Source organism: Podarcis bocagei, assembly GCF_964188305.1.
Source record: "Podarcis bocagei genome assembly, chromosome: 4".
NCBI lineage: Eukaryota > Metazoa > Chordata > Lepidosauria > Squamata > Lacertidae > Podarcis > Podarcis bocagei.
Window position 1 is genome coordinate 44,752,286 of NC_138128.1, and position 24,030 is coordinate 44,776,315.

At 46.1% G+C, this 24,030-nt stretch overlaps 1 protein-coding gene across 2 annotated transcripts in view; it reads left to right on the forward strand.

Annotated features, from left to right (window-relative positions):
* The first annotated feature begins 6,238 nt into the window (after positions 1 to 6,238).
* The window catches only part of LDB1 (LIM domain binding 1), a 62,968-nt gene continuing 45,176 nt past the window's right edge, over positions 6,239 to 24,030 (forward strand). Inside the window, exon 1 of one of the 2 annotated variants that reach the window (XM_081192264.1) lies at positions 6,239 to 6,622. In XM_081192264.1, the coding sequence (XP_081048390.1) occupies positions 6,598 to 6,622 (25 nt within the window). In that variant the 5' untranslated portion in view covers positions 6,239 to 6,597. The remainder of the gene's footprint in view (positions 6,623 to 24,030) is intronic. The other variant, XM_081192263.1, reaches the window with a different exon arrangement.

Genomic DNA, 24,030 nt, shown 5'->3' on the forward strand with positions numbered 1-24,030 from the left:
TCAATTATTTGGTTGAGATTCCTACGTTTCAGGGGGTTGGACTAGATGACCCTCAGAGTCCCAACTCTACAGTTCTATGATTCTACCTGTCACTGCCAGCCTGCTGCGCCCATACCCACTCCACCCCTTTCCCCTCATTCAGCAAACCAGGGCTTTCCCAGACCACCTCCAGTCACCCAGTCAGGCTGCAGAGGAGGAGTGAGGTGGGAGCAGCATTTTCAGTTTTGCCTCAAGTGGGGAAAACATCCCAGCCAACTTCCCATCCCTGGACCTGATTAATTTCCCCTCACTAGGGACTGGAGCTGTGTCCGGCACCAAGGGAATGGTTCTACAAACTAGTTAATCAGGACAACACAGTTAACATAAGCTTTCCTTCTAATTACGGTAAAACACATGGTTTGGGGAGGGGCGATTGAAGTCAAAAGTAGACAAACTGAAAGAGAATCACAGTGATCCTCTTTACAAATAAGCTACCAGTCTCTCCAAAGTTTGACCTGGTAAGTAAAAAAACCAGTACCGTATGTTATTCAGGAGAATGGGAGCAGTTCTCCTGGAATGTACCAAGATCCAGATTTTCTCACAAACTCTTTGGGTGGCTATATGGAATCTAGAAGGTCTCTTAAGTGATTTCTCCATAGATGCCTTCCTGACCCTCTCTCTTCATATGGCTCCTGGCATCCTCTCCTGCCCTCCCTGCCTGCCAGCCTCAGTGGATTTCCCCCTAGCCTCCTCTTTAAGAATACTAATATTAAAATACTATTTTCTGTTGCACACACATGTTCAAGGCAAGGATGCTGGCACTGCCCTAAATTTCGGAGTCTGAAACCAAAAGCCATGAGCCCAAAGACTTGGCTCCTGCACAGGGACGCGGACTTATAAAAAATATTGGGGGGGGGGGCCGGGAAAGCTCATGAATAATAAATAAGCTCATGAATATGCAAATAAAGTGGCGCCGCCTCCTCGTGAGCGAATAGGGGAGAGTGTGCTGTGCCTATTAATCAGCTCCGAAGAAAATTGGGTGGAGCTTTTGCTCGGGAGGGAGGGCAGGAGGCATGCAGCCCGACCCTGTGCATTTTGGGCTGGGGGAGGGGCGGCGATGGCGCTCTGCTGGAGGGGCGCCGGAAATTATTGGGGGGGCAGAGCCCCCCAAACGAATTTTTGAGGGGGCTCGGGCCCCCTCAAGCCCCATGGAGTCGGCGCCTATGCTCCTGCATCAGTAGCCTCGTTAATTTCTGTAAGGCATCTTAAATTGTTCTGAATATTCTCAGGAAATTACATTGAAAAGGAATGGTACTGAAGAAAGTTGCAACTCCCTAACTGGAAGACACTACATCTATTGAGGAATGTGGCTATTATTTTAAAGTTTCTGTTTTGGATACATATTCAAGTTTCACTTCTTAGCTCTGTTGCCTGCTGTGTTATTGATGTCAGACTGTACATTTCAAAGGTTTTTAATTATACTTCATCTATTTGTATTGACAGAAATATATGATAACTCTGTTCCATTTGCACTGGCTAGAATGAGCATCAGAATGTGAAGTTTCTTGTCATTATCAGATTTTATTAGTAAGTGCTCCCTCCTTTGTGTGAATGCGTTCTGTATCCTTTCAGTGTTACTTCCTTTCTCTTTGTTCTTTTAGATTCAACATCTAGGAACAGGTTATCTAATATCCTTTGGAAGGCTTCTAGTAGGAATTACCACTACCACCATTATCATCAATACTTATTGAAATACAAATTGCTTTTAGGATAGAGGGTCAGTGTCTTTCAGAGCACCAACTTATTGAAAGCCAGGGTCTCTTCTGTTCCATCCTCAGCTTTTGCCTCATTCTGATCAACACATGTGAAAATTTTAAATAAATCTGCAGCACCCTTTGCTCTCTTTTTGGTAATAATTAAGTGACCACTTATCCTCACCCTATCTCCTCTGGTTTTGTTTAATGTCATTCTCTTGCAATAAAAATAATAAATAAATATGAATGCACATTTCGCTAACAGCCTGCCTCTTGTAGCACCTTAAAGACCAACTAAGTTAGTTCTTGGTATGAGCTTTCGTGTGCATGCACACTTCTTCAGATACCAAAGACAGTGGGATACGTGGATTGGAGAGGGTTCTTAATTCTAAGACCCTTGGGTATAATGTCCAGGTTCTTGCATTTAGTAAGAAAGAAGATATCAGTCTGTACTTGTGCAAGTTTCTTGGTGAGGTTGATGGACTTCCATTTCATGCGGCTCAATGTGGTGCCTTCCATGGTTCCAGTAGTAGATAGGTAGCCGTGTTGGTCTGCCATAGTCAAAATAAAAAAATTCCTTCCAGTAGCACCTTAAAGACCAACTAAGTTAGTTCTTGGTATGAGCTTTCGTGTGCATGCACACTTCTTCAGATACCAAACACGAAAGCTCATACCAAGAACTAACTTAGTTGGTCTTTAAGGTGCTACTGGAAGGAATTTTTTTATTTTGACTATGGCAGACCAACACGGCTACCTATCTACTACTGGAGCCTGCCTCTTGTAAGAGGTTTTCAGGAAGCAGGTTTGCTCCTCATATCCCTTCCCCAACTCCGTATCTGTGAAGTCTTTTTATGTGCTCCATATCTGTGAAGTCCTTGCTGCTAGGTAAAAGCTAATTTATTAAAGAGCTTGGCCATCTGTTAAGAGATCAGATTGTCCCAACCCTCTGGAGAACTGTTACAATAATTTTAAGGTGTACACACATAGTGGGCCATATTCCACAGAAAACCAATCCTTCACCCTTCAAAATTAAGAAATATTTCCCTAAAAAATTAGGCACTTTACTTTAGCACACAGGACAATCCCAAAGCCATATTATTTTTCCTAATGACCCCAAATATTTCTTCAGCAGAAGGAAGTATATTTGAAAAAAAACCTCCCCCAATAGTTATTTTCACTTACAAATCCTTTAAATCATATTATGTATATGAATAGGGTAGATCTGTGACCTGGATTCAGGAACTAAGGTATTTACCATCTCAAAAGAATGGCCCAGGCTGGCCAGGTAATGTAATCAGTAAAATATTATCAGGTACCTTGATAGACAGGAGACAAGTCACACACTCTAATTTCTGTTGTAGAGCTCCTCTTTTGGTGGCAAGTGTATGAAGCTTTTTGGGTGCCCCTGGCTAAGGGGCTGGGCAGTTTCTAAAGCCTTTGGAAGTTATTGGACTTTTGTTCTGGGTCCTCACCACCTACCAAAGGGGGCAAATAATTCTGTTGCAACAGGTAAATAAAGATCCGCCTTGCTTTCACTGCCTCCTGCCTCCATCCATTCTTCTCTGACTGATAATGGACTTAGGGGACAAGTGGAGTGCCTTGATGGAGAGTTGACCTGTTAAAGGCAACCCCAGATTTTTCTATAACAGAATGTTGTGCTCCCCAATAAAATAGATATTGGTTATCTCTGGATAACTGGGGATGTCATCTGCAGGCACATGCATGCCCACAGGCCAAGTGTTGGCAACACGTCTCTAACCACTACACTTGCTTGTTCTCATGGTTCCCATTGCTGGAAAGTTATTAAAATAAATGGTAAGTTTGTGGATTTGTATACACCTAAAGGAAAGTACAGTATGGTGAATAAAAATAATGTAAAACATGATTACCACCCACTCCTTTATAGCAATCACACAAAACTATTCCACCCTACCTTTGGGGGATAAACTGTGTCAAGAGATATCAGTGAACATCATGAATATGCAGTACTTGGAATTCACCTATTTTTTTTCTTCTTCTTCACTGGTTGCATGACATCTTCCTAATCAGGAAATGGGAGAATTCTGCCATCACACATAGGTGCACCATCAGTTCAACTTAATAATTAATCAAAGAGTAGACATTTAATTTTTATATAAAGCTGGGGGGGGGGGGAATAAGATAGGTTTTTATAGAGTTCCTTCTAAAGTGGCATGAATGAAAAGAAAGGACCAGGAAAACCTATGGTGAAACTAGGAAAAAAAGCAAATAAAATCTGGTAATGCAGATAATACCAATACGTATAAAGAGGTGCTGTCAAAATTTAGAATTCTGTATTTTAAAAGTACAGCTAAGGAGAAATACTGCCATGGACTAATTAAAAATAACCTGTTTTTTTACCCTAGTACACATTGACACATTGCTGGAATTGGGCCGTGGGGAGCAGTGTGGAGATGACCAAATGAGCACATGCTGTTTGTGGCCTAATATAAGGTACTCAGTGCATACAAGCAAGCTGAGGCAGGCTCTGCTTTCCTGTATCTTAAAAGCAGACTTTAAAGTATCCAGCAGGCAGTGGCGTAGCGTGGGTTGTCAGCACCCGGGGCAAGGCAAGTAATTTGCGCCCCCTAACCAGTGGAGAGAGTGAGTGAGCCAGGTAGGGACAGAGAGCTGCGAGTGCGAGCGCGCCCCCCCCCAGATGTTGCGCCCGGTGCGGCCGGGCCCCCCTGCACCCCCCACGCTACGCCACTGCCAGCAGGGAGTTAATATTGATTGTGTTATTGTGTATTATCTATGTGCAGTCTTTACATGGTCAGAAGTGGTTTAACAGGCTTAATTTCTAAAGATAAATTGCTGGTGACGCTGTGGTCTAAACCACTGAGCCTAGGGCTTGCCGATCGGAAGGTCGGTGGTTCGAATCCCCATGACTGGGTGAGCTCCCGTTGTTCGGTCCCTGCTCCTGCCAACCTAGCAGAACTAGACTCATGATGAAATCTTCACTCAGCTGTGAAACCCACTGAGAACTATAGGGCTATTTCAGTCTAACCTACCTCCCGGGGTTGTTGTGAGGATACAATGTATGCTGCTTTGTCCGTGAAAGAAAATGGGTTATAAATGAGGCAAATAATTTGAAGATCTGGATTGTAAACTGCAGTAGGAAATTGAACAAGAATACTGTACAGTATTAATACAATATAGGAAAAGACTGGCTGGGCTATAGCTTTGCAGATAAAGAATACAGACATTACAGTAGATCACAAACTACTGTACATTATAGGAGGCACTGTCATAAAAAGACGAAAGCCATTTTGTGTTGCCTTAGTAGAAACATTATAGCCAAGACACAGTATTAGTCCTGCTCTGCTTAACACTGATTAGGTCTCAGCAGAGAGAAATATGTAAAAATTTGACTGCTTAATGCTGAATATGATGCAAAGGAAAAAATGGAAGATTCAGGAAAGAGCATCAGAAACATGATAGATATATAGGAATTTTGAAGGGACATCTTATATTTATCTTGTACTGGGAAAAATATATGGAGGTTTCAGACAATGAGTGCTACTCCTGAGCAATTGCCTCTGGAATTTTTTAATTTTAATTTTTCACAAAGATTGCTTTTAAAGTAGGAGGATGTGGTTTTTCTTTGATAATAAAGAACAAGATGATATGCTTATAACTTGTGGGAAGAACCATTTAGGTTGCATTTTCCATCCAGGAATAATTACTTTGGAATACAGGTAAGGGGAGGGGAGGGAGGGAATTTTGTGTTGCTTGGTTTGGTTTTTTGATGTGGCAGATCTAACCCGGGCTCAGCTCTGAAACGTATTTGCAGCAACCAGGGCTTAGTGAGTCCTGGGAAATGTAAAGTAACGATACAAGAAAAGTGTCGCCGCCGAGCATTGCAGAGTGCCTTTCCTTCTTCGCCACTGAGTCATCGTGGCCGGTCCCCACACACCTCATTAGCAGGCCTTGCAGGGTAGGTGGCAGGCAGGCTTTGCAGCAAGCGAAACTACAAAGGGCATCCAGGGCAGGGCAATGGAGACAAGTGGTTTGAGAAATCGGGGAACGTGGGGAGGATCGGTGCAAGAGGCTGGGTCATCTGCAGCAGGGATTTGGTCGGGGAATGAATCCTGCCTCGGTGCAAGGGGAGAGAGGGAATGGACGGCTCCCGAGGATCCTTCTGATTTTGGAACGATTCAGCCCCAGCCACAAGTTCGCGCCTAAGCAAGATGCACGCAACGCACGTGATCCCGTGCTTTTGCACCCCCGGCGCGCACACATGTATATGCACGCTTGCAAAACATGCCAGCACATGCCAGCACACGAGAATACACAGAGAGAGGCGAGCGCGCAGGCTAGTGCGCGCGCCTGCCTCGGCTCCCCTCCCCTCCCCGCGCGAGCCCGCCCAGGGTGGCTGCTGTGGCAGAGATTGGTGTGTTTTTCCCCATCTGCGTCACATGGCTGCCCCTCCCCCCCGCCCGCCTGCCCCTCCCCTCCCTGTCGCGGCTCGGCGCTCGGCTCAGGTCACTTTGACAAGCTCGCGCTCGCTCTCCTCCCCCTCCGCCGCGCAATTAGCATATTAATCAGCCCCCGGGATCGGGATTCGGAGCCGATCGGAGCGCCTCGTCTACGCGCACGGCGAGGCCGGAACGCAGCGTAGCCCAGCCCTGGACTCGCCGAGAGACGCGGGATCGGGCTGCTGCTGTTGCTGCTGCCGCCGCCGCTCCGCTTGCTGCGGCTGCTGCGCTTCCCGGCGGGGAGGCCCCGCGATCGGGGGGCGGCCTTGCCCGAGGGCTCGGCCAGGGTCTCTCTCAGGGCGGCGGATGCCAGGGCCCCGCCGAGCGGGCACGTCGCACCTCCCCTGCGCCAGGCCGGGCATGTGAAGATGTCAGTGGGCTGTGCGTGCCCAGGTGAGTGCGAGCGCTCGGGGAAGCAGGGCGAGGGGAGAGAGGAGGGAGCGGTGGGGCGTACATCCTTCTCGAAGCCTGGGGGAAGCGCCTGCCTCCCTGCCCCTGCCCGGGCCCCTCTGCAACCAGACGGAAAACAACCCCGCAGAAACCTCCTCCTCCCTCCCCTCCCCAGCAGCGGGAGCAGTTTTGGGGATGGCGGGGTTTCAGCCGAGCATGAGGTGGGGGAACCTGGCGTTGGCTCGGGATCTGTGCGCGCGCGCGCGTTTGCGGTAGGGCATTTTGCTTGCCACTAGTATAGCTGGTATCTGGCCAGAGAGTGGGGGGCGGGGGGGGGGGCTTGCGCGGTGTGCCCAGCGCTGAGGTGAATGCCTGTTGGAGTTGCTCCTGTGATGGGGGAGGGTCTCCGGGGCTGGGAGTGGGGCACTGTGCAGTTAAGAGGAATGCTGGGAATGGGGGGGGGGTCGGGCTAGGATAGCTAGATCAACATTACAAAAATAGTTGTGGGAGGGACCTGTGCTCTGTGACAGCAGTGGCTGCGCGGGTACTGCTCTCCAGGGGTGTTCGGTTGTGGGGCGGAGGGTCGTCCTGTGGGGGTTGTATTCAGCAGTGGGGTGCCGATATCCTCAAGGGATGTTGCTTTGCAGCGCGCGAAGGTGTGCGCTTCTTCCGCCTCTACAGGGTTCTGTGCAAACGTCTCTTCCGTTTTTAGGATCACTAATTCCAGTAATTCATAGCCTGACAGTGCTCAAGGATGTGGTTTATTGGGGTTCACTCCAGTCTGGTGAGGTTAAGCATTTCCTCCAGAGTTGCTGTGGTTGTGACCACTTCTGGCTTGACTTGTGTGGCCCAAGAAGGGGGATAAGGAAGTTGCTATTTTGGGGGGACGGACACGGACTGACTATTGCCCTGCAACTGCTCCTTTTGGAGAAACTGTTGAGACTACATGGTTGTTGGGTCTCTCCTCTTTGCTAAGTGCTTTTGAGTTGGATTAGGGGAAGAGGAGAACTAGCTGGCTCATTAACATAGATTTTTATTGGTTTTAATTTTTGTATTATATTGCAAGTTGCTTTGAGTTTGCATTCCCTTTTTAAAAAAAGATCAACCAACAAGTTTAATAAATAAATAAATTGATCTAGCTGGCAGGCGTTCAGCTCTGTGCCAACATGGGTCTTACTGTGCTATCAGAGTGAAAATTTCCTGATAAGCCTGGGAGTTGCTCCAGAACTAGAGAGTTTTGTAAATTCTGGGTGCTCCTCAATATAGTATTATGCCCCACAACCATTGCTCCAGAGCTTTTAAAACACTTGCACATAAGTTGCCATCGTTATGAAATGTGAAGCCAAGCAGGGACCCATCCCATTAGTGTTTGGTAAAAGACAGGTGCCAGTCAGGAAGGCTAAGATCTGGGACTGGGTGTGTCTGATAACTGAGGAATGCATTAAGTATTCAAGACTGCTGCTAAGAGGGAGCTGATGGCCATCCTCCATAAAGCATCAAGGATGGGTACCGATTCTCTGCAGACTGTCTGTTCCATTATCAGAACTCTTTGTCTAATGTTATCTCTCTAAATGCCATGAGTGGTGGGGTGGGGTCAAACAGCTTCCCCAGTAGGTTTTCTTCAAAGATGTGTTTGACATGACCATGCTCAACTCCCTTTCCAGCCCCTTTCCTTTTGGAACAATTGCTGCCCGTGGCTCCTCTTCTGCTTCAGCAGCCTGTGACACAATCAAGCAGATTGTGTGGGCGTCACTGAAAAGTTAGGCTGCTTTCAGTAGGGAGCCTGCTGTGCTGCACCCACACAGCCCATGGTTTTTTGGGGGAAACCCTTCACAGCAGAGGCCTAATTTGCCAGAGAGGCTTCCCTAATGACCTCCCATAACTGACAGGGAAGTGGCTTGACTGCCTGAGAATTTATACCTCATTCTTAGAGGGGTGCTGCACCCCACACTGAGGTAATGCTAGTGGCCAGGTAATGTCCAACTGCTCCATCTCCCAGTGACACACCAGCCTGACCCAGATTTCCTGAGTGTGGGTCAATTTTCTCCAGTGGGCATGGGTCATTACTGTACTCCCAGCACACAGGAGCCTCCGCCTAATCTGACATTGGATCCCTGAGACCCTAACCTCTCAGATTCCCTCATTACCCCCTACCTGTTGTCTGCTTGAATCTACTTCCCTGGCTTGCAGCAATCTCTGTTTCTAAACAACCCCCCTTCCCTTCCACTTCCCTTCCCCCACAACCTCCTCCTCCATCTCCCGCTGGAAGCTGCCAGAGCAGCGGCTGCTTCCTCAAGCAGAAAGTCACGTGTTCTCCCTCCAAAGCCAGGCCAAACATTTAAAGCACCAGGCACACCGTGGGTTTCTTCTCCCTCTCCTCCCTCCAGGCATTCCTCCTTATCTAGCCCTGCATTGGCCCTTCCCGTCTGCTGGCCAATACAAGTGGGGTGGGGTGGGGGGCAGCCAGGGTACTCCATGTCCCAAGGAGCCTGCAATCTGCCTATAAAAAAACAGGTCTGCTGCTGCTGCATAATGCCTGGCTTTTCATAGAGGATCTTGCATTAAGTGAGATGAAGATTGATCCTCTCTGCATCCTTAGCTACATGGTACTCCTGTTTTCTTTCACATTCAAGGTTGGAGCTGTGTGTACCAAGGGGCTTGTTAAAATCCCGGCTCCCCAAGGTGTGCACACGACAACAGATGCTGTGTTGTAGCCATGTCTTGTCCCAGGTGTTTATAGATAGCATCTTACAAATGGCCTGGGGTTCAGAAGGCATGGTAGGAGAACCAAGTCCCCCTGCTAGAATGGGTGCTGGCTATTTCCAATGGCTGCAGAAGGGAAGTAAGCAGCCATGGTTGTGCCTCCGTGCATGTGCATCTTTTTTCATGCTGCAACTCTAGTTTTCCCCATGATTTTGCTCCTAGGAGCCCATAACAGACTGTTTATCGGAATATAGAACAAACAAGCTCTGGTTCTGGCCTCCTGCCAGCTAGAAACATTTAATGAGCCTCTCGTGTGGCTGCTCTTATGGAGAGGGGGGGCTGCATTAACTTGGAGGAGTTTCCAGCTGTGGGTATATTTGCCTTTAAAGGGGAAGCCATGGCATTTGTAAGTTACAACAAAAGGGTTGCCTCTATAGGGCATTTCTCCATGTGGTGTAGCTCTGTATTCCTTCCATTTTCTCTAGGACAGAAAGCAAGACTAGTGCCTCGCACGTATCCTGTAGACCAGAGGGAAATATCTGATTCCAGTGTGCTTACTGAGTCTCTTGCCTTGCACCAATCCTTCCATGCCTTTCTCCAAATTCCTCCAATTTCCCAGAAGCAGACATCCTTCTTGATTATTATTTTTTAAAGTAGGGGGTGGCTATAAAACGCGTGATGCAGGAGATCCAAAGCAGGGGTGTGTGTGTGTAATGATGATGATGTTGGTGCTGGGTGTGATGTCTCACTGCCACAGCTGGGCCTGCAGGGTTGTGTTACGCAGTGTGTTGTGTACCATATGTTGACTTCCATTATGAAAATTCTTGTGCGATCAGGACACCGCAGTAGTTTGCAAATAAATGTGCTTGTGTATATGTTATAAAGCTGTTTCCTATGAAGCTGCAATTGTTCAGATAAACAACTCTGCTTCAGAAAGGACTGGAAATGTTTAGTTTTGTAAAGGTGTTGTGGTTTCGCAGCTGAAGATTGGCTGATAAACATGAGTCCCTGGCTTCTCCGTTGGTATATGGCATGGTTCACTTGCCAACACCATTTTGATCCCACCCCCTCAAGGAGTATTTCAGGGCATCCACAAAAATAATATATTTTTGTAGTAGTGTAGTAGTGCTGGACATAGTGATACAGGGCCCTGCAGAAGCCCATTTGGCTTTCTTGGAGAGATTTCACAGTCTTTTCCTTTGTTATAGACAACAGTCACTCATTGGGTTAATAAGGAGAACCCAGAAGATGTTCCTCCCATACAATTCCTTCCCATGTTTTCTCTGCTGTTTGCTTTTTCCTTTCTTCATAAAGGCATTTATACCCCACCCTTTAGCAAAAAAAGGCCCTTGAAGCGTCTTACAAAAATCAGTACCAAGTTCTTTCTCATTGTGGTTTTTAAAAACTGGCATATGAAAATGTTCTTTTGTTTTTTTTCTTTGACTTCCAGTGCAGTTGCAACACAAACATTTCAATGGTTGCTATTGTCTCACCTGGTACAGAAAAGTGGTCTAGAACATAGCTGGGGTAGTATGAAGTCCTGCCTTTCTGCATTGCTTGCCTTGCAGCTACCTGTTTACACTTCTTCCATTACCTGTAACACAATCCCTAATGTTATTATTTGTCCAACAGTTGGCATTAGCCTTTTTGTTTTGTTTTGTTTCACTCATTAAATTTTAATTTCATTTTATTTATGGCACTTCTCAGATTTTCCAAATTTGTAAAGCGGATTGTGGGGGGTAGGATAGCTGACACTGCTCACTAGTTCTGTGCCAGGGACTGGGCAGCTCTAATGTGCCACCCACTTCCACCTTTGCTCTCGCATTCCAGGACGATAACAGTTTGGAACTACAGTGATAATCTCACTCTTAGCTGATTGCAGAAGGTTTCATAGAATTGTAGAGTCAGAAGGGACCACAAGGGTCATCTAGTCCAACCCCCTGCAATGCAGGATTTTTTTGCCCAAGCTGGAAGAGCAGCACCTCAATAGCACTAAAGAGCCATAATGAAGAAGCACCTTGGGTCATTGCATCTATTTGCATTTTCCCACACCTGCAAAGCACAATTTTATAAGTGGTTTTTCGAATGCAAGACATAGAACATTGGAAGCTGTTGTATACTGAGTCAGACCATTGGTCCATCTAGCTCAGAGGTTGCACTGACTGACAACGGCTTCCTAGAATTTCAGGCAGGGAGTCTTTCCCAACTCTTCCTGGAGATGCCGGGGATTGAACCTGGGACCTTCTGCATACAAAGCAGATTCTCTGCCACTGAGCTATGGTCCTTCTCTTTTAAGGCAGAGGTGGAATCCTTTCCTTCCCATTACTTTCAGAAGTCAATGTTACAGCTGATGGAGACTCTATTACTGATTTCTGAAGGTGACTTTGCACAAGAAAATGGGAACCAGGTGGCCAAAGACACTTGGTTAAGTGGGTTTGTTCTGCAAAGGAGATGCTACTTATATACAATCGTACCTTGGATCTCGAACGCCTTGCAACTTAAACGTTTTGGCTCCCGAATGCCACAAACCTGGAAGTGAGTGTTCTGGTTTGCGAACGTTCTTTGGAACCCGAATGTCTGATATGGCTTCCATGGCTTCTGATTGGCTGCAGGAGCTTCCTGCAGCCAATCGGAATCTGCACCTTGGTTTCCAAACATTTTGTAAGTCGAATGGACTTCCGGAACAGATTCTGTTCGACTTCCGAGGTATGACTGTATAATGGCTCATATTGCCTCAGAATTATTCTCTGTTCTGACCCCTTCAGATGGGACAGATATACATCCATCAAATTTAAGTAAATACAAATAGGTTATGATTTCTTTGTTTCCCTTCTTCTACAGAATTTAGAACAGGGGTCAGCAAACTTTTTCAGCACGGGGCCGGTCCACTGTCCCTCAGACCTTGTGGGGGGCCGGACTATATTTTGAAAAATAATAATAAATGAACGAATTCCTATGCCCCACAAATAACCCAGATATGCATTTTAAATAAAAGCACACATTCTACTGGTGGACTTCCTGTTTAGCCACGGCCATTACTGAAGTGCAGAGAAACCTCTCTGAGGTTTTCTGAGCAGCGCGGGGCTTCGGGGGTGTCGCAAGGACACTGCGCACCTCCAAACCTCAAGGGGATTATCCTTGAGGGACTGGGGCACCCAGCACGCTTATTTCCAGACCGTCTGGGAGCCGGATTTAGAAGGCGATTGGGCCAGATCTGACCCCCAGGCCTTAGTTTGCCTATCCATGATTTAGAATATGCTTGAGCAAGGAAAAGAGAGAGAAGCAGTCTGTTGTGAGAGCACTATAGTGGCAGAGTGATTGGAGTTGGGGGCCAAATAAGCAACTTGGGTAGAGCTCAAAGTTCTCCCATTACCCCTGGAAGCTCTAACCAAAAGCCTCTTTGGTTTCTGAATTTTCCACAGTTGTGAGGACCAGAAACTTGATTTAAAAAAACAAGAACTTTATGAAAGCTGAGATGCCCAGTCCAGATACCATACAATATTGATAGCACCAGTGTATTTGTCCTGTCAGAGCAGTTTTTCCTTAGGCATTGAACACTTCTGCCTTCACTCAAAGGGGAAGTACTGCCTAATGAAATTATGAAGTTCAGTAGAGTAGTTCCCGGTTCTTCTCCATTTGAATCATCACTGAATAGTCAGGCTATTTATTAGGCTACATAGGATTTAAAGTGCTCCAGATATCCAAATGGCCTCAGAGCACATGCACAGACCCTGATTCCATGACTGCTGTCTGACTGGAGATTGTCACAAACCATGTGGCCAGTGTTAGAAACTGGGATAGAAATGGCTCCTGGGACCTGGTTTGTGGGCGCCTAAACAGAATATCTAGTGTGGCCATTTGGTGGTGGTGGGGAAGTCGGCAATGCTTTTTATTTATTATTTTGTTAAGCATGAACTAATGCGCAATTCACATAAGTGACATATTGTTAATATATTTTTAACAGAAATTGTTAATACATGTTTAATTTGGTGTTTACAATAAAAATATTGGTACTATACTTCGGTTTTCTAAACACTACTCTTTATTACTAAACTCCTTGACATATTGCCTATCCTAAACCTTAACATATACTTCGAGCCTTCGAAGCACATACATTTCAGTAATCCTTGAGTTTCAGCCAGGCGCAAAAAATGGCACCCAGATTTTTGAGGTGCTTGCAAATGGAGAATCTTTAGATGCAAAATGCACCTGGTGCCCTGCTAATTTCAAACCCTGCATGTAGCCAGGAATGGCTTCTGTTGGGTGTGTGTGTGTGTGTGTGTGTGTGTGTGTGTGTGTGTGAAAAAGAGGGGTGGCGGAGGCTGTTCAATAGATATTTGAAATTCCTCCTTTCTTATGGGGTTATTCAGTACTGTGAATACTTCCCACAAATATCTTTTGCTGCTAAAGAGTCTGGGAATTTGCTTCATGCTAACTTTCTGCCCCTCTAATCCAGGGTCCACAGCTAACAATCCCAAAGACCCCATATTACCTTTAGGCTACTGTCAGATGCGTTCCATGAAGATCAAGGTGCTACTAAGTATAAACAATAGGCAGATGCTGCCTCTGACTCCCAAGGGATTATTGCTGAAGGACATTCTTTTGTGCAATTCACCACAATATTTAGAATTGGAAAGTCTTCTCTTAACCCTTTGGAGTAACTGGTCAGGGATGATTGCATGGCAAATGGAGAAGTTCGTTGTGAGTAGAAGAAACAGGGCAGGTACCACATGGTGGCTTCAAAGACATTAAGTATAAGATGGAAGAGGCATCAGTGGTGCTCCTTACTGGAGCGAAATACACTGCTGGCCAGAATGAGAGTATTTTAGTAGCATTATAGCAGCAGGAAATTGGGTCCTTTTAGTAGACACATGTAGAAAGACTAACCTTGCTTGTGCCAAGAAAGAGGTGGCAATGGACATTCCCAGTGGGGAGAGGAAACCACTGCAGTAGCAACTTTGTAGTCACAACCTGGAATTTAATGTACAGTAGATAGAAACACAGTTGTGTGCTGATTACATGGAGATAAGGCCAGAATGCAGGTACATTCTCTCTGTCTCTGTCTGCCTGTCTGTCTCTCTCACAGAGAGAGTCTTTCTCTTTCCCAAGCTTTTGAGCTCTTGATCTCTGCATGCACTTGAAAACTCCATCCTTTGCAAAGAGAAAGACATGTTTCACTCGGGTAGCCTTCCTATGCCAATCTCTGATATGGAAAATGTGGGTGTAGCCAAACAAATAATCAAAAGTATTCATGGGATCTGTTAGGTCCAGATGGGTCTGTGATTGTCCATCTGCTCCAAGAGAGTCAACAGAGGAAGCCACTTTACACTGAAACAGACCACTGGTTCATCTAACTCAGCATTGCCTACCCTGATTGGTAGTGGTTCTCCTGGGTTGCAGGCAGGGGACATTCCTAACCATTCACAGAGATGCCTGGGACCTTTTGCATGCTCTATTATGAACCATGGTCCTTCCCTCAACATGACTAGGGCTGCATGATTAATTCTGTTGTAGAGTAACCAGGAACTGGAAAATTCTACATAATTCGTGGACGTGAAAGAACCTAAGAGATCCATGAAGCAGATCCTGTGGAAATTGTGGAGCCTCCAAACAGGATGCCAAATGTGACTTCATGAGGCTGGAAACAGAATACTGAACTAGACTTTAGCTAATGATGCTACTGCAGTTCGAGTTAGTCTCAGCAGTGGATGCTGGAAAGAGATGACAGGATGCAGAGGGAACTTTCTTATTGTCCAAGCTAGGAAGGGGTGGAAGATGCTGGTAGGGATTGTTTTCAGATGAAGATAGGAGGTTCTAGGCAGGGCTGTTGCTGCACTTGGATGCAATAAGGGTTGGCAGTGAGAAGCAGTAGTGAGAGATTGCTTGATGGAGCCCGTGGGTGCTGAGTGGGGGCAGGAGCAGCGGATGCCTGGTGGGGGGCGAGTGAGCTGCTGTGTCATACTGGGCCATGATTGGTGCTTTCCCCGTGTGCACTCAGAACTGAATCAGGAGTTAATTGGGAGCTGTCACATGCTGGGTGCATGTGAGCCCTTGCCAGCCACGCTGCTGCGGCATCTAGCTCTGCTCTGCCGCTCGGCTGCCCAGGGAATTCACCAGCCAACCAGCTCTGAGACAAACACAAAGAAACCTCCGTGCTGCCAGCCTGGGGGCACACACTGTGCAGCCTGGGCATGCACCAGCCTTGGGAATAGGGAGGGGGCAGGCAGGGCCTTGGAGGGAGAACTGCAGGGGGCAGGATATGCTTCCTACTGGGGCAGGCTGGGGCTGGAGTGAAATTGGAATTCCCCTCCACCACCCGGCCAGCCCTCCTGCCGTCATTCAGACATTGCTTTCAGCATGAAGAGTCTGCTGCGTCTAAACTCACTCGCAGCTCCCTTCACAATCAAGCCATCTGCCCTGCATGTTTTGAGAGAGGAACTTTCCTAATGCATGCACTCTTCCTCCACAGTCTGTAAGATGGAGCTTTTTTATTGCAATAGCTGGGGAGGAATTACATGTCATGCACAACTGCACATAACAAAACACTATTAGGGTAAAGTAGTTTCAGGAGGGAGGCTGGTTCCAGAGAAGAGGCAGGGAGGCACGAGGAGGAAGTGGGTGCTTAACCCTTCTCCCGGCTGTCATTTTTCTGTTGCAGCTTCTGCCCCCCCCCAGCCACTATTCCTATGGGATTCCAGACACATGTTTGCAAGGGTGATCTTGCTTTTAGAGCAATGTGAGGCAGCAGCAGGTCAGGGAAGTTGCATTAGGAAAGTGTCAGGAGGGGGAAGTGCTAAAGACACTCCACCATCCCAGTACTCCAGTTTGCCTGCCCACCCCTGAAGGTGCTTTGCTCATGAAGTTTTGTTATGTGTTTTTGGGGGAGGAGAACAACGTGTATCTCTACCCTTGCAGATGACGTTGGTAAGTTTTGCCATGTGGCCCCAACATACACACTGGAAAGGAATGGCGTAGAAGACAGCTCTAGGGGTGCGCCTATGCAGAGACTAGGGCAAGGGGCTTTGTGAGTCTTATACAAGATTGCATGTGGAGGGAGACTCCGCATTAGAGGTAATAAGCAAGTTGGAAGACCTGTGTGAGGAAACATCTGCACGTATCTTCTGCCAAGATGTGGAAGCAGCATCCTGCAACCCAAATAAGCAGGTTGCAGTTACTTGAGGTTAATTTAGCAATCCCAGCTGGGAGGGCCCCCCAAAGATGCCCAGGATCATTACCCTCGCTGCTGCAGAGCAGCTTCCGTGGAATATGAAAGGATGCATTAGGCACTCAGCTGCAGGTTCGGCACTGTCAGCACACAGATGCTGAAGATACACAAGGCTATGCAGGGCGTAATGGAATAATAGCAGGTGGTGGTTTAGATGACAAGCTGCACCTCTAGATCATGTCCCACGTAAGGCACCTGAAGGAATAACATCTTTTTTTGAGCCAAGCCTTTTCTCTTCCTCCTCACCTGGATTTTCCTGGCAAGTTTCTCCCCCTCTCCACACCTTGTGCTTTGCCTAGGACGGTGCACCCCGCCCATCCCCATGGTGCCTGGGCACCCATCCCTGTGAAATGAATCCCTTCATGGCTTGTAGGGGGGGAAACAGTTAGGCTTCTAAAGGAGGTGAGTCACAAGTATGATTCTGTACTTGTGGGTGGGCTCCGTTAGGTATCCCCAAGCTAAGCTGCCTACTTTCCTGGCTGTTGCTTTTTGCGCACCATGGTACGGGTGCAATTATTTTGCCTGGTATATTCTGTTAGGGATGTTCAGCTGCCAAAGATACTGTTTTACTGCAGAGGTGCACAGACCTCAGGCTTTCAGGTTCCATTTTGTTTTCCACTAGAACCCACCAGCCAGAGCCAGGTGAATAAGAGTGTTTTATGCAGATGGCTGAGAATTAATTGGCAGAGGTTGCCTTTGAGCACATGCTCAGTCCAGGAATTTTACCAGAACCAGAACCAAGATCACATCTTTTCACACACAAAAATCACACCTGGTCTCTCACCAATGGGGAGTGAGGGGAGGGGGAGCTTTGTTGTTGTTCTTAGATAATTGGGAGTTTTTGCTGATCTGCTCCAAATAATCCAGAGATCTACCCGTAGAATCCAATCTACTTTCTGCCCACCTATGCTTTACTATAAGTGGTTATCATCACTGTTAGGTTCCCTTCCACACTTCTACAATTCATTCTGCAAACCCAGTTGGTCATAAGGGTGGCCCAGGATGCAGCTTTCCCTTGCCTTCTGTTCTGCTGGAGGGAAGGAGGGCCCAACATTTGGATTGAAAGCCTAGTGTTAACTCTAGCAGATTTTTTCGTCTAGTCTGGAATAACCCTTTGGTTATGCACCAACAGGGTCACTAACGTGGGTTCAGGTCCACTCAGTTCACTAGAATAAATGAACAGCATGTGGTGGAAAGCATTTGACCACGTTTTTAGCACTTTTAAACTATGCTGGCTGCTAGTACAGTGAGCTAAAGTGTTAAGAGGTAACTACTCTACATTTAGGGATCTTAATTATGGGTCTGTAAATGATGGTGGGGAAGTGCTGCCACCCTTTCCTAAACCTCAAATGCTCTTAGAAACATAGGATGGGAGTTGACCTAATTGTCACCTAGTTCATTTCTGCTCTGGGACATGATATTCCATATCAGCAGTGTGCCAAAAACCAAAAACTGTCTATATGTATACATACATACATAAATGTATACATACATATATATGAGAGAGAATATGGAAATTTCAAGGCAGCTTATTTAAGCATTTCACACTTTTACAGTTATTAAAATTCTTTCTTACATTTAACCTAATTTTCTTCCTTGTACTTTAAGAAAAAGTCTTATATTTCTTGCTGCTGAGGCTGAAATGATCACTTTAGATCATTTTAGACAATACAAAACAGTGAGCCTATTCCCACTCCTTTGATATTTTCCTCAGGCTTGAAGATACCCCATTGATTCAGCCTGTCCTAAGTGTGATTTGCATTTTAAACTGTGATTCTATAAACATCTATCTGGAAGTAAGCACCACCAAACACAAGTGAACATTCACAGGATTGCATTGTCAGGCTGCATTTCAGTGCACCATTATGTGGGTGTGAGCTTTGTGTAACCCAGTAGGACTTTTTTAGACTAATAATTTTAGCCTTTGCAGATCAAGGACCCACATGCAGAATAATATGTTTTGCATCTCCACTCATCTCTCTCTCTCTCTTTTCAAAAACCCTGAAAAGAACTGTGGTGGCATGACTCACCAGTTAAAGTGAGATCTTAGGCCTTTAATCATTTTTGTAGCTCTCTTCTGACTCCTTTCCATCTTCTTGTCAACACCCTCCTTGAATTGTGATGCTCAGAACTGTTGCCTACATGTGAGCAATGTATTTTTCCTGGCCTCAAAGCCTTGTCCTTTGTGGTTTTCAGAGACTTTCTGAGCTGGAGTTTAACTTTCGTTAGTTGGTAATCTAAAACAAAAGCCCACCATGGAATAATTTCCTTGTGTGTGATGCACATTTCTACTTCCATTGCATCCGTTTCCCACCCATTCCTTTTCATTGCACGGAGTGTTTAAATTCTGCATAAACTTGCAGTGGAGCCTGCGATCATATTGTGGGAAGGTGTGAACAAGAGAAATTGCTACCTGAGCATAACTCATGCTTCATACAGCAAAACTACCTATACTTTGGTCAGAATCTTGCTCAGGATGCATTCCCTCCTAAAACTGTCAGTGTGGTTCAGTGAGGTCAAAGACAGAGTGGACTTAGCTTTGTAACCTCAGCAACTTGACCCTTCCTGACCCAGAACATCCCATAGGGGATTTAAAAGGGTGAGGGGAGGAAATCTCTGTTTACAAAATCCAGTTTGTGGGTACTTTGACTGCAGGCTCGTCCCCAATCTTGTTCATTTCCCTTCATCTACCAGCATGTCGCCAGAATTGCCTGGTTTCCGAAACCACTCAGCTTTATTCAGAGCTATTCGTTCATTAGCTGAAGTTGTCCTGTCATAGACAAGTTGGCTGAGAACTAAGAGCCCTGCTTTGCTCTTTCCTAGGGAAGCCCTATATCAGGGGTCGCCAACACATTGCTTATCCTTGGGTTTGCTGGCTGGGGCTGACGGAAGTTGTGCTGTACAATAGTGTCCTATACCAAATGTAATTGAACTGTGGAAAAGACTCTATAAACTGAAAGTAGAGATGCTGTATATACTTTTCCTTGTTTATTTGTTTGTTTTGTAACACAATAAAATCTTTAATAAAAACTTTTTTTTTTTAAAGAAGGGCACCACTTTGGCTGCATCTGCCTTATATCATCTAAATCATGTTGATGGAATTTGTGCTCTGTATGTTCTACACTGATCTTTGTGCACATGTTTCCTGCCAGTTTTTGGTGAGACTCTACTGGTTTTATTCATGTTCTAGCAACACAGTATTTGCTCCGTAGTCATTCTGGACAGGGACTAGGTGTCAGCCACGTTATTGCTGATTTAGATTCACCTCTCTTCACCTGTAGGTTGGGCATTCCAGATAACAGTCTCCACCAGCAGGGAGTCATGTCTTTTACCGTGGAGTATATGCAATAGTATTCAATAAATAAATTTAAAGGTGACAGGAAGACTAAAGAGACTGGGTGTGGATGTGCACTTCAAGGATTGGAATGCCACTCACTCAAAGAAAGAATGAAAGAGGCTTGGAGAAAGTTTAGGACTGAGTGGTGTGCTTGGATTCTGCTGTATGTGCACTCTCATGCTGATAGGATAAAGGATATGGGTCATCCTACATATTTCTTTTGGTCTGGATCGGATTGGAAAATGGATTGGTTGAGCCCAGTGTGGACTCCTAATCTTTATTAGCCCTGCTGCAAAATGTGAGTAATAACGACCTACCTCACAAAAGTGTTGTGGGTGGACATGTTAAGGACTGCAAAGCTGCTGGCAGCAGAAACACTGCAGCACAAGGGAAAACAAAAACAAAACAGCTCCTACTCATTTTACAGCCAATATGAAGAGTTCCGGAAAGGCAGCAGGAACTCCCTTTTCTCTAGCCAAGCCGGGTGTTGAGTAAGATAATGCCTTTCAGTTGTTTGTTCTATGGGCAAGGGCAAAAGCTGTGTTAAGCTATGTGCCTCTATTAATATGTGCATAAAAGAGGCCAAGAGAAGGATGTGTTTTAAAAGTTCTTCCAGCTGTGCATCTCACTGGAGATCAGATCTCATGCAGTTGGAGACTATACAGTGGTACCTTGGGTTACAGATGCTTCAGGTTACAGACGCTTCAGGTTACAGATCCCGCTAACCCAGAAATAGTACCTCCGGTTAAGAACTATGCTTCAGGATGAGAACAGAAATCATGTGGTGCTGGTGTGGGAGCAGCAGGAGGCCCCATTAGCTAAAGTGGTACCTCAGGTTAAGAACAGTTTCAGGTTAAGAACGGACATCCAGTACAAATTAAATTCTTAACCCGAGGTACCACTGTATCTAAATAACCAAGCCAGCCACATTGGTCTTTCCTGTTCTGTCCATGAGAACACTAACTCATGGATAAGTGGCTTCCCCACTGCTGGTAGAATGCGTAAATGGCATTAAGGTTCACAAGAAAAACTAACACTGATGCAGCTTGGATTGTTCAGTTCACACTGGAGTTACCTAGCACAGAAGTATCACCAATAGCTGTTGCCTGCCATAGCTCAATGGTAGAGAATATGCTTTACATGAAGAAGGTTCCAGACTCAATCCTGAACATATCCAGGTTAGGGCTGGGAGAGAAATCCTTGTCTGAAACCCTGGAGACCCACTGCCAGTCAGTGTAGACAGTATTGTGCTAGATGGACCACCAATAGTCTGACTATTGGGAGGTTCCTGTGCATTGCCAGTCCTGTTCAGCCTTGCTGCCTCCCAGAATCCCCAGCATGGCAGGCTCCCATTAGGGCTTAGTTTTCACTGAGATGCGAACCTGTGTTTGGGCTGTACTACTTCAGACTATAGGTGGAGGTTCACATGACCGAATGCTCTTCCAGAAAAAAAGGGGTATGTGTGATAATAACTGCCCCAAATATGTCTAGATGGCAGGGGAAAAGCTTAGAAGCTCCTCATTCTTATGATTCCTAGAGGACCCTTAAGGCTTCTACCTCTTAAGGCTTCTCCCCGCCCACCTAAAAAACAAAATCAAAAAACCCAACAGCAGCTGGGGCTGCTAAAGCCTTTCAAGATATGTAAAAAGGAAACACTCTTCTGAAGATGCAGAACTCTTAGTTCACTGGCTTAACCCCATTAGATGCTCCCCCCAAATGTGTGCTATTACAGAATCTCCCAAAAAAAATAATGAGTTGACTGGGGATGAGGAAAGGAATTAGAATGGCATAAGGGGGAAAGAGGACAACTTGTACAGCAAAACCAAATGAAAATGCAGCTGCTTGCTTACACCTGAGTCCCAGTTTCAATTTGCAGAGGTTTCTTTTCAGAGGGGAGGGAGGCTGGGGATCCCATTTAATAATCAAGGTGCCTACTGCAGCATGTATCTGGCCTGAGACAATCCAGAACTGACAGTTGCTCTTGCTTTTTAAGTCCATATCTTCAAGGCAAATGCCATAACTCTTCCCTTCTAGGTATAGCAGCGTGATCCTTTCATCTCTTGTCTTGGAAATTTCAGCTGACCAAGTCTGTGAGCGTTCCTTTCCTTGCTAGAGGCCAAAGGTGTGCGTTGGCTGCTTTTGAAACACAGGCTCTTTCCAGCAACGTAGCTTCTGGAGAAAACTAGAGTCACAACAACTAGTGTCCAGTGGGACTGGCAGGATAGACGGCAGGGAGACTAACAGCAGGTAGAGTCAGAGCCAGTGAGAGGCAGAGCCACCCCATGGCTGGTTGTAAGTATGAGGCAGGCAGGCAGGGGGTAGCTGAGGGCAGACTGCAGTTGGTAAGGCAGTGCTCCTTTCACCCATATTGACCAGTCTCCACTGACAATTAGATTGTTTCCTATACAGTGGAACCTTGGAAGCCAAATGCCTTTAAATTCAAACATTTTGGTTCCTGAACCCGGAAGTGATTGTTCCAGTTTTTGAACGATTTTCAGAAGCTGAACGTCTGGCATGGCTTCCGCAGCTTCTGATTGGCTGCAGGACACTCCTGCAGCCAATCAGAAGCCATGCTTTGGAAGCTGAACGCTTTGGACTTCTGGAACGGATTCTGTTCGACTTCCAAGGTATGACTGTACTTGTATCCTGCTGGTCATATAGTGAGCTCAGAGCAATAGTTTAACCCCACAACAACCCTGTGAGGAAGATCTGGCTTGTAGAGAGTGACTTTCCTGGTAAACTTCATCCGTGAGTGGGGAGGCGATTCCAGATTTCTCTTGTTCAAACCCAGCACTCTGCTGCATCACACTGGCTCTCTAGAGAAAAACAAAGAATAGTTTTGTAACTGCAAGCAGGCTCTAAATTGCTTCCTGGCTGAGAGGGGCCGGAGTGTTATGGAGTGCTCCTGTTCTCAGCATGGACAGCTTCATTGATTACCGGGGAGGCTGAGTGGTGGCTGTAGTGATGAAGAACAGAATTATTTGCCTGAGCCGTGGGAAGCAGATACCATGGTTTGCTTCAGGATTTTTTCTGCATGTACCCATAACTTCTGTGACTCTTCTTCCTGAGGAGCAAGCATTTTTTGGGGTTAGAACATTTTACTGTGGTGCTTATAGAGATCAGGGTAGAAGGATAGAGGTACACACTGCTCTGAACTTCTGGTATTATGCTGACAGGTGCCATTGGCCATTATGAATGAAACAAATCCCCTTTCTTTGCCTCTTAATGGTGAAAGGACCAGCTCAGTGTATTACCAGGAACAGTGTTGAAGACTGCGCTGGGGCTCTTACCCCTTTAGTGTCAAGAGCAAACCAGGAAAAATGTATATAAAAGCACAGATGTAGATGTGGTGTCTGTGGAAACTGTGCTTGTTTATTTGGGATGTTGGTGGATGAATTTGGCTAATCTCTCTTCATGTTAAAATACAGTTATTTCTAATCAGTAGAAGTGTTTTGGTGTGGTTTCGCAGCTCACTGTGCAAGGCAAGCCACCCAGGGAGCCTGTTCTTCTCTCTCTCTCTCTCTCTCTCTCTCTCTGTGTGTGTGTGTGTGTGAGAGAGAGAGAGAGAGAGAGAGAGAAGTTGGAGGAGCTTGTTTAGGTTTGAGGACAGCTCATGATGGTCAGCTGTGCCCTGCCATCAGTATTTCTCATTCACTCTCTTTCTTGCAAGGATTCTGCAGGATCAGTGGTATTGGACACAGAATGCAAAGCATCATTCCATCTTAGATGTATTTCCTTGCTGGAATTTCCCCTGCTTTCTCCTAGGGAAAAAAACCTGGTACCTTGTTGGGATGAGTGTAATCTGCTTCTCCTAGCAAAGCCACTAAGCATTTAATCCTACCAGCCAACAGAGCTTCCCCAGTGTCCCAGTTTAAACCACCAGCCTTTTGTGTGTCTGGTAAATTCAAGTTCACTTTCAGAAGTTGACTCTCAACCAGTATTAACTCGATAGTTTCCTTTGCACAGAGAGCATCACTCACTTCTGCAGCAGGCACATTCCTAATAAATGTTAGCTGTGTTCAAGCAACGTGAGTTCCAGTGTTCAACAACATGGGAGCAAGGAGGAGAGCCACAACAAGTAGCCCCATCCCTAGGGTGGCATGTTCCTCTCCTGACATACAGGTGAATGTCTATAGGGAGGGGGAC